The 14513-nt window shown below is 57.8% G+C and overlaps 1 protein-coding gene across 3 annotated transcripts in view; it reads right to left on the bottom strand.

Moving 5' to 3' along the window:
* PHF21B (PHD finger protein 21B) overlaps positions 1 to 14513 on the bottom strand; it is a gene marked incomplete at both ends in the record, with an annotated part of 84692 nt that overhangs the window by 12631 nt on the left and 57548 nt on the right. For 2 of the 3 annotated variants that reach the window (XM_080811618.1, XM_080811619.1), the window contains 3 exons: positions 4956 to 5096; positions 7248 to 7598; positions 9982 to 10074. In XM_080811618.1, coding sequence (XP_080667744.1) covers positions 4956 to 5096; positions 7248 to 7598; positions 9982 to 10074 — 585 coding nt within the window. Of the gene's footprint in view, positions 1 to 4955; positions 5215 to 7239; positions 7599 to 9981; positions 10075 to 14513 lie in introns of all 3 variants that reach the window. The other variant, XM_080811617.1, reaches the window with a different exon arrangement.

Here is a 14513-nt window from a genome sequence, read left to right as displayed (position 1 = left end):
GCCTCGTTGACCCCACCGGGAAAGACTGGACTGAGCAAAGACCAGCAACGTGGAGACCGTGCTCCCCGCTCCCGCCACCCCATGCTCCACAGGAGGTCACTTGAGTCCCTCCTGACTGGAGGACAGGAAATGGGAGAAAACTGCCTCCATGGAGACAGCCAAACCCACGTCACTGCAGGCGGTGGGAAGCGCCACTTTATCTCCTCGGCTCCGTAATTCTGGGCTCTGGCTCAGAAGCCACCACTTATACGTCAGCTGGGTCCTCTTGGCTTGTCTTTGTAGGGATCACTCTTGACTATTTAAAAACTCCTTCTTCCTTTTCTGTTGTGTGTACTTTGCTCGTTCACTTCTGCCTCCTCCATCCCTCACTGTGTTTTCTGCCATGTCCACGGCCTCTGAGCTTATCCACTCAGATTTATTTCCGTGCATAATTCCAGCTCTCGCTTCATTCTCTCTGGTACCGTGACCCCTCGGCCTTCTCCCCCCCGAACTAAGCCTTGTAACTGCTTCATTAGTGGTGATTCTTTTACTGTTCTCTTTCTTTGAATACACAGTAAGGTGCTGATTTTTTTTTAATCTAGTGAGTATCCTTTAGCTTATTGCAAAAATGCTCTCTTTCCCCTATTTTTTCCTTCGAATGGCTTTGCAATGATGCTTTGCCCCATGCCTCCTTTTGTTAAAGGTCACTGAAGGAGGTGACTGTCCCTGGATCGGCTCTGTGCAGGGGATGGCGGGAAGCAATTTAAAAGCTCCTTCGGGTGAACTGACTTCATTCCACGTATATCACAAATTATCGCTTCTTTCTCTGTATCTCTGTGCTGTATCTGTGGTGGTGAATCCTTTTGCTTGTTTGGTTTTTGTTTTTTTGTAGGGTGGGCAGAACGGAGGAAGAGGGAAAGAGAAAATCTGAAGCAGGCTCCATGCCCAGCACACAGCCTGATGTGGGACTCGATCTCACGACCCTGAGATCATGACCTGAGCTGAAATCAACAGCTGGACGCTGAACCGACTGAGCCTCCCATGTGCCCCTAAAGCACCCGTTATCCCTGTTCACTCTGTCCGGTACCTTTTTAAATTTCAATGAATTACCATGTTTTTCATTCCCAGATTTTTCAAACCATTTTTATACTCACCCGATCTTACTTTGTTTTTCATGATTTTTTTTTGCTTCACTATTCCTTATGGAATTCAAGCGCATGCTATTCCTTTCTGAGAAAACTTGCGTGAGTACCCGAAGCGTGCTTCCGTGTCAGGCGTTGCTAGAGTACGCCACAAATTAACTTCCTCCGGAATGAACTCAGGTGCCAGACGCCGACTGTGCCTGCCGTCCTCGGCGGGGGTTGTTGCCCAGATTCCAGACTTTTTGTCCACGGGGTCATTTTGGGTACAACTTCTGTTTCTCTTTCTTCTGCATTTCGGTCTTCTCTGCCTCCTGCTCACCCATCCCTTTGGGCAGGACTGCCATCTCCCCCGGCCTTGCCTCCCTCCCCAGGGGCAGCTGTGGCCTTGGGCTCAGGTTGGCTCCTTTCTTTCTTGGAGAACTTTTGGGAATGTCTGGCCTGGTCACTTTCACCCAGCGGTGGCCCCGGAGCCCAGGGGCCTGGCGTCGGTCCTGCTCACTGCTTTTGTTTCTGGGAAACAGCCACACACAGCTGCCTTTCTGTGGTCTCTTCCTGTCACCAGCCAGACCCCAAGGTCTGACCTTGAATCCACCCGCTTGTACTCAATAACCTCTGTTCTTCCCCACGCTCTTCTTTTGGGATTACCTCTTAACTCAGGCAAATATCTCCTTGGTGGGATGGCCACTGTCCTGGACCATCTGAACCAAACTTGGCCCATGCTTGCCCAGATGGGCCATGGAGTGACAGTGCTCCATAAGAGAACCCAAACCATTACAGAGCTAACATCTCTGCTCACGGAGGAGCCCCAGCTGCATGTACATAACATACAATGTACGTACAGACATGTTCTCTCAACACACGTGCGTGACCTCATACTCGCCTCTATGAATGATGACAAGGCTTCCCCATCTAAATATTCATCCTAACCCTAAACGAAAGGTACCCATTCACCCTGTCTTAGGGAGTCACTGCATTGGAAGCGACTCCCTGTGACCTCCTTATTCGCTGCAAATAAAGTTTACTTTGTGCGATCACTCCGCCTGGCGTAGCTAATTTGCCAAGAAGTGAACTCACGTTGCTTTGGTTGCATTCAAACATTTTATCTGCCGTTGCTGTCGTGTGTAGCGGAGTGCTACGTCAGGAGCCTGAGCCCCCCTTGATGGGTTTCAAGAAGGGGAGGGTGACTCGGTTACTTCTGAATTTTAGGAAAAGCTTTCTAGCTGCCTGGAGAATACACGGGGGGCGACCCCAACCAGGGGCAGGAACAGGGACTGTGGTAACAGGGATGGCGTGGAGGGAAGGAGCATCTGTGTGCACACATCTTGCCCGGAGAGGTGGCTGGGTCCTTGTTCTGGCTGTCCCCCTGCAAGGCACATGCTGGTCTGAAGGTGGCCACAGTTCTGTCCTAAAGGCCATGGACCTTGAAACAGGGAAGAGCGGACAGCGCCTTGGAGTTGTCCTGGGTGCTGGTAAACTTGAGGCTCCTTTCCACCACCGGTTGGCCTGCCACGGGCTTGCTCATAGCCCCGGGAGCCACCGATTGTCACCAGCTACCTCAGGGCTCCAAAGGGCTCATCTGAGGAAGTTTCTGGGGCAGCTGCCGCTCCGGCCTCAAGGGCTCCTGACTTGGGCTCTTCGTGAACAGGTTTCAAAGACGTCACCAGGGGCGCCTGGGTGGCTCAGTGGGTTAAAGCCGCTGCCTTCGGCTCAGGTCATGATCCCAGGGTCCTGGGATCGAGCCCCGTATCGGGCTCTCTGCTCAGCAGGGAGCCTGCTTCCTCCCTTCTCTCTCTGCCTGCCTCTCTGCCTACTTGTGATCTGTCTGTTAAATAAATAAAAAATCTTTAAAAAAAAAAAAAAAAAAAAAAAAGACGTCACCAAGCCCCGCGTCTGCACCACACAATGCTCCCAGACCTCTTTAAAAAGAAAGTTTAATAAGGATTTTTACGCCAGGACATGTTGTAATTACAAGTTCTATGTAAGTCATTACACGTATTTACACTAATTATGTTGTTAAATGTAATTATGCTAATTGTATAAACGCACCATAGCTGGATTCGATGTACTTTAGGAGAGCGCAGAGGATCCACCCAGAAAACCTTCAACGGTGCAGTGGGTGTGAGGCAGCCCCGCGGGAGGATGGAGGGGCGCGCAGGGGAGCCTCGGGCTGCGAGCTGGCCCGGGGCTCACCGTGCAGACGGCAGGTGCTCCCACGGCACCAAGGGATGGGACTGAGTGCCTCTAAGATAAACGGGGCTGGGACCGCAGACCAAACTTTGTTGCATCTCAGCCTCAGCGAGTGGTGGGCTCTGACTCCTTGCAGGCTTTTTGGACACTCTCCTGCTCCAAGACATTCCGTGGCTCCCCAGTGCCCAGGGACTAAAGTTCCACCTTGGCAGCCTGCATGCGGGTCCTCCAGGATGAGGCTCCGGCACCCCTCAAGCCTGTGCTCAGAATTTCTCATGCATTCGTGCTGCCTGGGCTCCAAGTAGACCAGCCGACTCTCCTGAGCCTGCCAAGGGCCTTCCCACCTGCCAAGTGACCGCCTGGGGAGCGCCCTCTGCACCGCACACCATCCCCCACACCTCTGCCAGCTCTGGGCCCTGCCGATCCCGCCCCTCCTCTGCAAAGCCTTCGCCAGTCCTGCCGGCTGCAAACACGCCCTCCCCTTCTTCCTGTGCCTCCTCCCCCAGCTCTGGATTTGCAATTCTCTGAAGATCCTTGAGTTTTTTTTAGCCAAAGTTGAAGTCCTAGTGGTCATACCAGGAGCAGCGAGGACCCCTAGGGCCAGGACTCCATCCACCCCATCTCAGCATCCCGACCCTGAGCACGGAACCTGGCACCCAGCCAACCCTGAGACGTGTCTGATGAAGGATCAAGGGATGAAAGACTGACTTCTTCCGATACCAACAGCATATTGATGGAAAGAATCCTTAGGAGCTCTAGGAGCCCCATGGGGCCTCTTCTGCCCATGGTGGAGAGGTGGTCAGGGAAGGCTGCCTGGAGGAGAGGACCTCTGAAGTGAATCTTATAGGATGAATAAGAATTGGGTGTGTGGGGGGGTCCAGGTGAGGCCAAATGCATGGGAAAAGGCCCAAAGCATTGACTGTGACCCAGGAGGGCAGAGGATACAAGAGGAACACGAGAGGGGTCACCTGCTGGGACCAGAAGTTACCAAAGAGCTACTGGCCTCTTACACCCCCACAGGGCAGGGGTTTCTGTGCTAACCATGGATTAGGACAGTACCACGAGGGCCCACGTATCCCTCCTCCCTCCGGGGGTGGTGGGGGAGACGGCACTAATGCACAATTTCTGGAAAGTTCTACAGGTAGTTTCAGGAGTCAGCTGCCTCTCCCGTGCCAGCCCTGGCTGCAGCCGACTTCCAAAGCATCTGCCGCCTTGCTCTGCCAGCCCTCGGATGCTCAAGAGCGGCCACAGGCAGGGAAAAGAGGCGGGGCCATGGCAGGGCCATGTGGTGCCAAGAAGCCCTGCCTTCTGCCAGAGGAGACCCTGAGCCACGGATCATCCCAGCTACACCGCTAGGAAAGAAGACAAATCACTCCTGTCACAGACGAAGAAACAGACGGGATCCATCAGCCATGACCCTGCCAAAGCACTGGCCGCACGCGAGGCCGAGTGTGGCTCCTGGTTCTAGAATCCGTGCTAACCTCTGCCCCACACGACCAGGCCATGAGCAAATCTGTGAGACGCACCACGGGGGGGGCCGCGGCTCCCCGGGCAAGTCCCTGCCAGGCGCTTCCTCTGCACGGGCAGTTATGCCCTGCACTGTTGTCCCCGCCTCCCACGGGGACGCCCAGAGCCCAGCCACCCTACCTCGGGGTTCTCCTGGCTCGGGGGCCGGTCCTCCTTTTTCTTTTTGGTCGCCTGAGCTCCCTGAGATGGCTCCTCCGTGGGCGGCCGCGACTCCGCCGTGCTCTCGGGCTGCGTCTGCACCTGAGGCTGGATGATGATGACCTGGAAGGCGGGGCAGGGGCACGGGGTGAGGGGGGCAGCCGCGGAGGGAGAGGGGAGCCGGGAGGGCCGGAGCGGCGCAGGGCGTCGGAAGGCAGGATTATACAGAGCAACGAGGCAGCTTGCACCAAGCCGTCCCGTCCAGCGGGCACCTGCACCCGGGGTGGGCGCCTCCGGACAGCCCTTCACACGGCGAGGAGGGTCTGCCTGAGAACGAGCCTGGTGTAGAACCCCGAGGGGACTGGGTTCAGTCCTGTGCTACCGCGTCACAGCTGTGTGACCTCGGGGCGGTCACTTTGCCTCTCTGAGCCTCAGCTTCCTTGCAATCCTCCCTCCGGGGCGGGGGTGAAGATTCAGGAAGCAAAGACTCAGAAGAGCTTGGTTTCTTCATCCCCAGCTCAAGTGCAGGGAAACTGAGGCCAAGAGGGCTCAGATTTGCCACCTGAGATCATCAGGGGTCTGTCCGAGTGCACTGCCCAGTCTGTCCCCTCCCCAGCCTGCCCTGTGTCCGAGACTTTCAAACGTGGCCTGGGCAGGGTAGGGGTGGGGAACGGGGAGGTGGGCTCCAGACTCTGCTCAGCATGGCCCAGCATGGCCCTATGTCAGTCAGCTGTCATCGGGGTTCACGGCCATCCTTTGGTTTGATGGAAGGGTCTGAGGCTGAGACCCTGAAAGCAACTTACACAGCCCAGCCGCTCCCTGCGTCAGACGCCCCTCCATCTGGGGCTTGACGACTTTATTCATCTTTTGGACAGGAAACTGGGGGAGAATCATAATCTTTCATGGATCCAGGGGAAGGAATTCACCAGGAACAGTCAACCAGGGTCTCACCCAAGCCAGGAATAACCTGAACTTGTACCTTTTCCCCCTAAGAATGTGACCATCTTATGAATTTGAGGTTTCTAAACAGGAAGAAAAAAAGGCACCCATTTTTCTGCTGGCTTACGGGAGACTCTTTGTTCTCCTTTTTATCACAATTTTAAATCCCTAGAATTCTCTGGATGGAAAAAAAAAAATGCCCCTCTTTATATTCACAGGAAAAAACCATTAAGATCCCCAGCAGCAAACGGCAAAAAATGTTCTCAAACGTGTCACACAGAAGGAGACAGAATTCTTGAAAAGTATGGGAGAAACATCCAAGCTTCCTAATAACCCAAGGAATTCAACTTTGAACAGCGAGCATCTGTTTGCACCAATTAAATGAGCAAAATGTTTTTAAAATGACAGCACCGAATGCTGGTGAGCTTGCAGTGAAAAGGGCACATGCATCCCACAAAAGGCACCCCACAGACACCTGCTAAGTGCCCCCCTGGGGACTGGCTGTGGTCCCGAGGAGGGCGCCTCCCCATCCCATGATGACTGAGAATCCCCGGGGCTCCCATCCACCAGTGGGAGGACCCAGAAGCGTAGCGTGCCCAGACATACACTGTGTGCTGTAAAATCCAGGCGCTCGGAAGTGGAGCACCAGCTTTCAGCCTGGGAATTAGGAGGGATGCTGGCCCCAGACAAGGGGGGGGGGCGGCCTGGCAGGCCCCAAACTGGGCACAGAGGAAAGGAGGCTAAAGAGAAGAAGTGGTACCTTTTTCGCAGCCCCACAGCCCCAAACCTGAACTTACAACCTCCACGGAGCCCAGAGGGGGACAGGGAGAGGACCTCAGTTTCATTTTAAATCTCGGCAAGAAATCATGGACTTTCCATTCGGGACCCCGGCTTCCCCCAAAGTCCTCGGCTACCTGACTATACCAGCCAGAGGCCCAGCACCAGCACAGGCATCGTCCGGCCACACTTCCTACTGGTTAATTCATGATTCCAAAGAGGGAAGTAATTCACTCACGGACCAGTTCTTCTTTCCCCACCGGTGTTCATCCATCCAGCCGTGCGTTCCCTCAATGACACACGCACTCACCTGCACCGTGTCACACATGCCGACCCGTTCCCTTCCCCTCCCGCTCACACCGCCCTCTGACCGCTGGGTCGCTCGCTCGCTCCGTCATTCCTCCACAGCCCAATCCCACCAGCGCGACACCCTCATGAGACCGCTCACTCATGCCTCGCTCACACCCCATTCATTCGAGGGGCTTCTGGGTCCTTCCGCCAACCACGGACTCGCTGTGCTCGGGCAGCCGCCTCCCGCATGAACGGGCACACACCCACCTTCTTGTCGGCGCTGATGAGGAGGGGCTGGACCTTGACGCTGTCGCTGACCACAGACACCGCGGTGCTGGGGGCGATGGCGGCGGCATTGCTGGGGGCGGTGGAGATGATGGCGTAAGCCACCCCGGCACTGCTCAGGGGAGAGGCGACGGCGGCGGGCTCAGCGAGGGCCTGGGGCTGGCTGCCGGGCGCTGGCACATGGCTCACGGTGTTGTTGGCGGTGGGGAGGGCTGGGCTGGGGTTCTTGATACTGACCACGGTGGCCTTCTGGAACGTCGGGGGCTGCTTGGGTGGCCGGTCCCGGCCTGGGGTGACGGGGAGGCTGTCTGGAATCAGAGTCTTTGGCCTAACCTGGGGAGGGAGGAACAGGTGCACGGTCACAGACACACAAGCAGGCGGAGGGGGTGGCCCCGAGCAGACCCCACACTTGAGACAGATGCCCCCTCCCCGGGCACTGACACGGCCAGGCTCAGAGACCTCCCACATTAGAGGGGAGGGGACAGCAGCGGAGAGGCCCTGGGGCTCAACTGTGGGCCCAAGCCCCTTCTAGCTCAACTCGGGCAAGACGGTGAAGAACGGGGGAGGAGGGATGGGAAAGCTGTCCGTGGACCGGTCAGGGGCCCTCTGACTCCAGCTGCAAAGCAGCGAGCCCCCTCTGACGCCAGAAGCCCAGAGCGCTGTTGCTGGGATGGTGACCAGGAGGGGCCATGGCGGCTCCTGGCCCTGCTCGGTGGGCTCCTTGGTCTGGGTGGGGCATGCAGTGAGTTAAAGCCGGTGCAGGAGGCTAGGACATGGTTAGGCCAGGGCTCTGGACGGCTCGATCTGGGCCGATCCCCACTCCAGTGCCTGCGGTGTCGGGCACGCACCTCCTCTGTGCGCCGGGGGGTTGGTGGGGGGACACACAAAGTGTTGCGAGCGTCCCAGCATTCCTGTGACCAGAAACGAGGCACACGCTGACCCCGTGAGATCTGCGCCAGGGCCACCTTCTTGGGGACGGGCAGGCCGAAGAGGACTTGCCCTGTCTTGCCTCATGTGAGCCCCACTGTGACCACACTGCCAAGCTGGCATATGGCCTATTCTACAGATGAGCAAATGGAGGCCTGGAGAGGAAGTGACTTAGCTCTGGAGAAAAACGATGCCCCAGGCATCACTGTTGGGGTAGTGGGACTCGCACTCAGGACTTCCACAGGCCTGCCTAGTGTCCGTGAGGGCTGGCGGCATGCGGTGTCGGCCACACCCATCACCCTCACCCATCACCAGTGACCCCCGTGGAGGGAGGGATCACGGTGGCTCCCCTGGGGCTCTCTGACCTGGCATAGGTCATGTCAGGTGCCCTGTGCCCCTCAGTCAAGCCGGCATCCTATCTGCCTGCTCCTCTCTGCAGAGCCGGCCTCGATGCAAAGGTCCCTCCCTTCCCCCTCCAGGTGGGGTCTCCACCACAAGGGCCTCCCACCATCAGGGGACACGCCAAGTCGTATGATCCTGTCCTGCTCTGTCCTTGGTCCGTGGGGTCGGGATCAGAGCCTGACACCAGCACCAATACTGAGTGTGGGAACCTCGGATGGCCACCAGCTTGGGGACAGCTGTGCTCTGACTCTGCAGGGGACAGGTGGGGACAGATGGGGAGAGGGGTGGTTAAGGAGGATCACCCGCTGTGAGGTCAAGGGAGGCCGTTCTGTGCTGTTGGTCCCTCCTACCCCGGTCACTCCGGGTTCAACACCACGTGACCCCAACTCTGCACGTCGGGGAGCCGTGCCCAGGCTGCAGGGGCTGGGCTCCGAGCACGGGGGCCTCCCACCCAGAGAAAACCTATTCAGGGGACCCCAGAGCTCGTGACTTCCAGCTGGTGCCACTTGGAGACGAGCTGGGTGCAGCCCCAGGCCGGGCCTCCTCCCATGGGGGCCCCCGGGGGCCTTCCCCGCCCTCCACGCTCTCTTCCTTCTCTGGGCCTGGTGGGAGTCAGCACAGGTGGGCTCCTGGGAAAGGCTGCCCCTCGGACAAAAGCTGCCGTGCATCACCCCCGAGCGCGGGGCGTCTGTCAGGAACTGTCCTCAAGCCACCAGCGCATGGAGTACACAGCACGCGCTCAACAAGGCTGAGCGCTGGTTAACCGCCAGCAGGTGTGGTCTTACGGGCACCGGGCCACCTGATTCAGCTTCATGGCCACCAAGAAGGCCCCTGCACCAGCCCCTCTGCAGGAGGGGAGACTCAGCCCAGGAAGGTTAAGAGGCCAGGAGACTTGTCCAAAGCATGGAGCCCGGTCAAGGATGCCATGGACGGGGCCCAGGGCGCCTGGCTCAGCATCTCGCTGCCTCCCCAGATGAACCATCTTGTGCAGGGTTTCCTGCACTGTCTAAACCTGACTCTGACCCAGGGTTCAGAATCTCTATTACTTTGCGACCCCGTCCAGAAATAAGCTCGTCAAACCACACTGCAGGTGTGTCTTGATATTTTCTGTCGTACTCTAGTCTGGCTTTGTTTATTCCATTAAAGAAAAAAAAAATCCTGGTTCCTGACCCACTGAAATGATTTTGCAATTCCTCATGATAAAAACCGGGTCTCACCGGAACGTGTCTCCTCCTCTGACGGGCAGATGAGGCAGGACGGTGAAGGGACACGCCCAAGCAGGTCCTTGCCCAGCACAGTGGCCACCTCAAACCTCAGTGCTTGGGGGCTGGGGACAGACAGACGGACCCCCCCCCCCGCCCCCGGGGCCCTCCCGTGAGCTGCTTACCTGAGGTAGCACCGCCGCTCCTTGCCCGGCCAGCCTCTGCAAGGAGCTGACCTGAGGACCCGTGACAGGCACTGCAGTGATGGCTCCCAAAGCCTGGAAGACAGGAGGGGACACTGAGCCGGGACCGGGGACACCGTGCTGAGGCCACCGGGGCTGCCTGGCAGGTGCACGACTCCCGCCACCTGGCTGTATGGGGGACAGCACCCCGGAGGCATAAACTGGGCTACATCAGGAGTTCACAACCACGGAAGTATGTTTTTGTCACACAGGACATTCTGGAAGCCAGAGAAAGAAACAGGATGGCACCGTCCCAAAGACACTTGGCCCTTGGCTTCCTTTTTTACAAGTAAGGTTTTTTTATATCGATACCCGTCTACTAAAAACCAACGAAAACTAACGTTAATCCATACCTTGCTCCATTATTTTTAAAAACAACAACAAAATGGAACAGAGACCTAAAGGTAGAGCTTAGAAAACTAGAAAAATGACAAAACTAGAAAAAAGACACAGAAGAAAAATCTGTGGGACTCTAGATTAGGCAGAGAGCCTGAGCTGTGATCCCAATACCCTGACCATAGAAGACAAATCAACGAACTGGACGACAGGAGAATTTAGAAGCTCCTGAAGCCTACGTGTGAACAGAGTGAAAAGCCCCAGACGGGGAACACACACTTGCGAGTCACATGTCTGATAGAGACTGGCACCTGGTCTGTACAGAAGAGCTCTCAAAACGCCATCATCACAGGGGCGCCTGGGGGGCTCAGTGGGTTAAAGCCTCTGCTTTCGGCTCAGGTCATGATCCCGGGGCCCTGGGATCAAGCCCCACGTTGGGCTCCCCACTCAGCAGGAAGCCTGCTTCCTCTCCCTCTGCCCCTCCCTCCAGCTTGTGCTCCCTCCCCACACCTCAAATGAATGCATTAAAAGCAAAAACACAGTCATCAAAGAACAATCCAATTAAAACAACGAACACGAGATTTGAGCAGATACTTCATGAAGGAAGACGCGCACACGGCAAACGAGCACATGACAAAATGCCAAACAGCGTGAGTTATTAGGGAAATGCGAGTTAAAACCAGGGCGAGGTCCCACGACCGCCTCCTCGCCTCCTGGATGGCCGCCTTCGGAAAGACGGCCCGAATCAGGAGTTGGCCATCACGTACGGCAGCTCGTCCGCTGCCCTTGGGAACATAAAATGGTACGAGAACACGGCAGAACAGGTCAGCCAATTCTTATAAAATTCAACATATGTATACTGCCATGGGCTGAATGTTTGTATTTCTCTCCCCAAAATTCCTGTGCTGAAACTCTATGGCCCCTGGGGGTGATGGATGTGGACAAAGAGCCTTGAGAGGGGATGGGTCATGGAGGCTTGCTTCCCGCCTCTCTCTCTCTCTCTCTCTCTCATTCTGGGCAGCGGGAAGATGGATATGGATCAAGGACAAGAGGCACCTGTTATGCTCTCCATGGGGTGGGGGGTGGGTGGGAGGGGCTTAAGTCAGGAGGGTGGAGTCCTAGGAACAGAGGAGGATCGATGTCTTGTAAAAACAAGGCTCCAGGGCGACCACGAGCCCTCGGGCCCATGCAGGGACGCGGTGAGAAGTCTGCCAGCAGGAAGAGGGCCCTTGCCTGCGCACAGATCTGGGCCCCAAAGCCTCCAGAACCGTGAGCTCCGAGCGTCCGTGGGGGACCTGCTGCAGCAGAGCGGCTCGGGAATGCCAGCGGCAGCTCTGCCCGCAGCGGCCCAACAAGGAAAAGGGCCCGCAGCCCGACAGCCAGTGCCGTCTGCAGAGGAATGTCACTCGGCGACCCAAAGGAAGGAGCCGCTGATACCCCAGCCGCAGGGAGGAACCTCGGAACGATCCGGCTGAAGGGAAGGAGCGAGGCACGAAATTTTTTAAAAAAGGAGGACAGGCTACAGGATGCCATTTCTATACAATTCCAGAAGCAGCAAACGGATCTCCAGGACCTGGGAGACGGGTCGGGGGTTATGTGGAGGTGGGGGGAGGGAGGAACAGATGACGGGAGACACTGGGCACCTGTTCACCATCTTGATCCTGGTGCTGGTTTCATCTGTCCCTGGAGGACACGGCGGAGCGGCCACGAACCACTGGGCAGCTTCTCGGATTGTGGGACGGCGCATCCCGCCTCTCGAATTTGCCACCTGCCCCACGGGGGCTCAAGTCCTTCAAGCCCGCTGCCCGCCTCTCTGCACGGGGCCAAACCCCCACGGGTCACTGGGAATCCACTGCGGACATTTGTCAGAACAGAGCTTCATGTGCACCATAGTGCATACCCAGAGGAACGACAGGCTGTGCACAGGGACACCCCCAGAAGAGACACGGCAGCCCTCACGCCTGAGCGCACAGAGGGCTCAGAGACGCACGCGGCGGCGCTCAGCTCTCATCTGCAAGGGCTGCCCCGCCCCGCAGAGGCAGGCGGCATCCGGGGGACTTGTTTGGGGGGCATTCAAGCCAGCGGAATTCCCAGGGAAAGTCGATGGGCGCCCATTCTCTGGTTCCTGTTGGTGATGGACATGTGTTTGCCTAGTTCTGCTGCCCAGGATCTTCTGTCCGGCCCCCATCTGTGCAGGCGTCCCTTGCTCCCCGGGGACGACACAGTGTCGCTCCCTGGGCACTCTTCTGGCTCTCTGCCCATGTGCCCTGTGGGCTCAAAGCCTTCACTCCTGGTCGGCACGCGGCTCTCTCTCCGGTGCTGGGGACTTCCATTCTCGCCTTAGGAACTTACCACCAGGAAGCAGAAGGACGGGGACCCAGAGAGACTCGGGTGGACGGAAGCTGCTGGATGGAGGCAGAGGCCCCGAGGTCGGGATGGGTAGGGGAAGGGAAGGAAGGACAGGGGGACCTGTGCTGACCTCATTCTCCACACTCAGCTACCGAGAGACACAACGTGCCACGGACGCCTGGGGGCCGCCCACAGAACAGACGGCCTTCACCTGCGGACCCCATCAGCGGAAACACCGTCGGACTCTACCTCGACCCAGCCTGATGGCGGCAGGCAGACCGCTGCCGGGGCCGAGCTGGGGTGCCTGACCATGCAACGGCATGTTGAAGTCCCTCTGTGCCAGGGCATCGGGAGGGGCCCTGAAGACGGGATGGCTCCCGGGTTGAAGCCCGAAGTCACAGGCTTTTAGGAGGAGTCTGCTAACCAGCGGGGCTGCCGAGCGGGTCCCTCCACCTCCCACTTCCAGGAACGGTGGGTTTCGTCCGGGAACACCGGAGTCACCTGCTGCCCCCCCGCCACCGCACCCCACGCGAGGCAGGCTTCAGGCCCTCTCCCGGCCCCGTCTACTCGCTTCTCTCTGAGGTCTGGCCCCGGAGTGCGTTCTTCCACGTCCTTACAGAGCTTTAATTAACGAGCCAAAAGGACATTTTATCTGGCAGGGGCTGACCTTTCTGCTGGGCGTCTGAATTTATCGATACCAGCAGAAACAATCATCTCGGCGGCTCCTTCACGAGCCCCACGCAGTTTATGGCCACACTTGCGTCAAGATAAACGAGCTCCCGACCACTACACTTACCGCTCTAAGCATCTTAATAGGAGAAAAAAGGGCCATAAAAGTCAAAGATAACTTCAAATTTTTCCTGCATCGGTGGAGACCCTGGGGCAGCCTCGGAGAAGCTCCGATGCGGCCAGACAGGTATCGGGTGTCACCGCTGCCTGTCCTCGTGCTGGGGACAGGCCGGCTCTGACACCAACGGCATGTGGCCCCCAGGATCTCTGTGGTTCCAGGAACTGAGTGGTGGGCCCGGCCTCTCAATGGCTGCTCCCATCCCAGCCCTCGACCTGACGGATCGGAACCGGCTTGTACCTCTCGGCTTCCCCGCGGGGATGGCAGCTTCTGGCAGGCCCAGAGCCCGAGTCCTTGCCCAAGCAGGAGCGTGATGAAGGTGTGTGAGGTCTGTCATCAGACAGGGAGGGTCTCAAGCCTCCAGGGCCCAACCTGGGGACCCTGCCAGCAGCGCTCAGGTAGCTGCCGAGGGACGGGGGCTCTTCTTCACACCTGCAATCACGACCACCCAGAGTCTCACTATCGCGGAGGGCCCGCCACCCGGCACCCCCGCCACCCAGCACCCCCATGGGCAGCAGACCTGAGCCCACTCTCCATACACGTGCAAACTTCTCCCCACCCTCTGGGCCTTGGTTCTGGTTTCTGTGCCCAAAACGACTCCAAGCCTCACAGAGCTGCCCTCTCAGTGGGACCAAAGGGGTTTCTGAGGTCACCCCATCCCCGCCATGTAAATGTGTTCCCAAAGGAGACAGAAACCCAGCCGTGGGGGCTGTCCCACCTCCAGGACAGGAGAGGACAACCCAGGCAGCACCTTGAGCCAGGAACGGTGCAGGGGGCATGGGCACGGGGTCCCAGTGAGCCTCTCCCCCACGCCACTTCAGGGACAGGAGGGACAGGGAGGAGGAGGGACGATCAGCACAAGTACTGGCCGGGTGGCATGGTTGCGTGTGTACAGTGTGGTCAGTGACCAGAACGGAAAGTGACCCTGTGAAGGGGACCGAGA

Source organism: Martes martes, assembly GCF_963455335.1.
Source record: "Martes martes genome assembly, chromosome: 8".
Classification (NCBI taxonomy): domain Eukaryota; kingdom Metazoa; phylum Chordata; class Mammalia; order Carnivora; family Mustelidae; genus Martes; species Martes martes.
The sequence above is the reverse complement of the archived record's forward strand: the minus strand, read 5'-3'. Positions and strand labels throughout refer to the sequence as shown.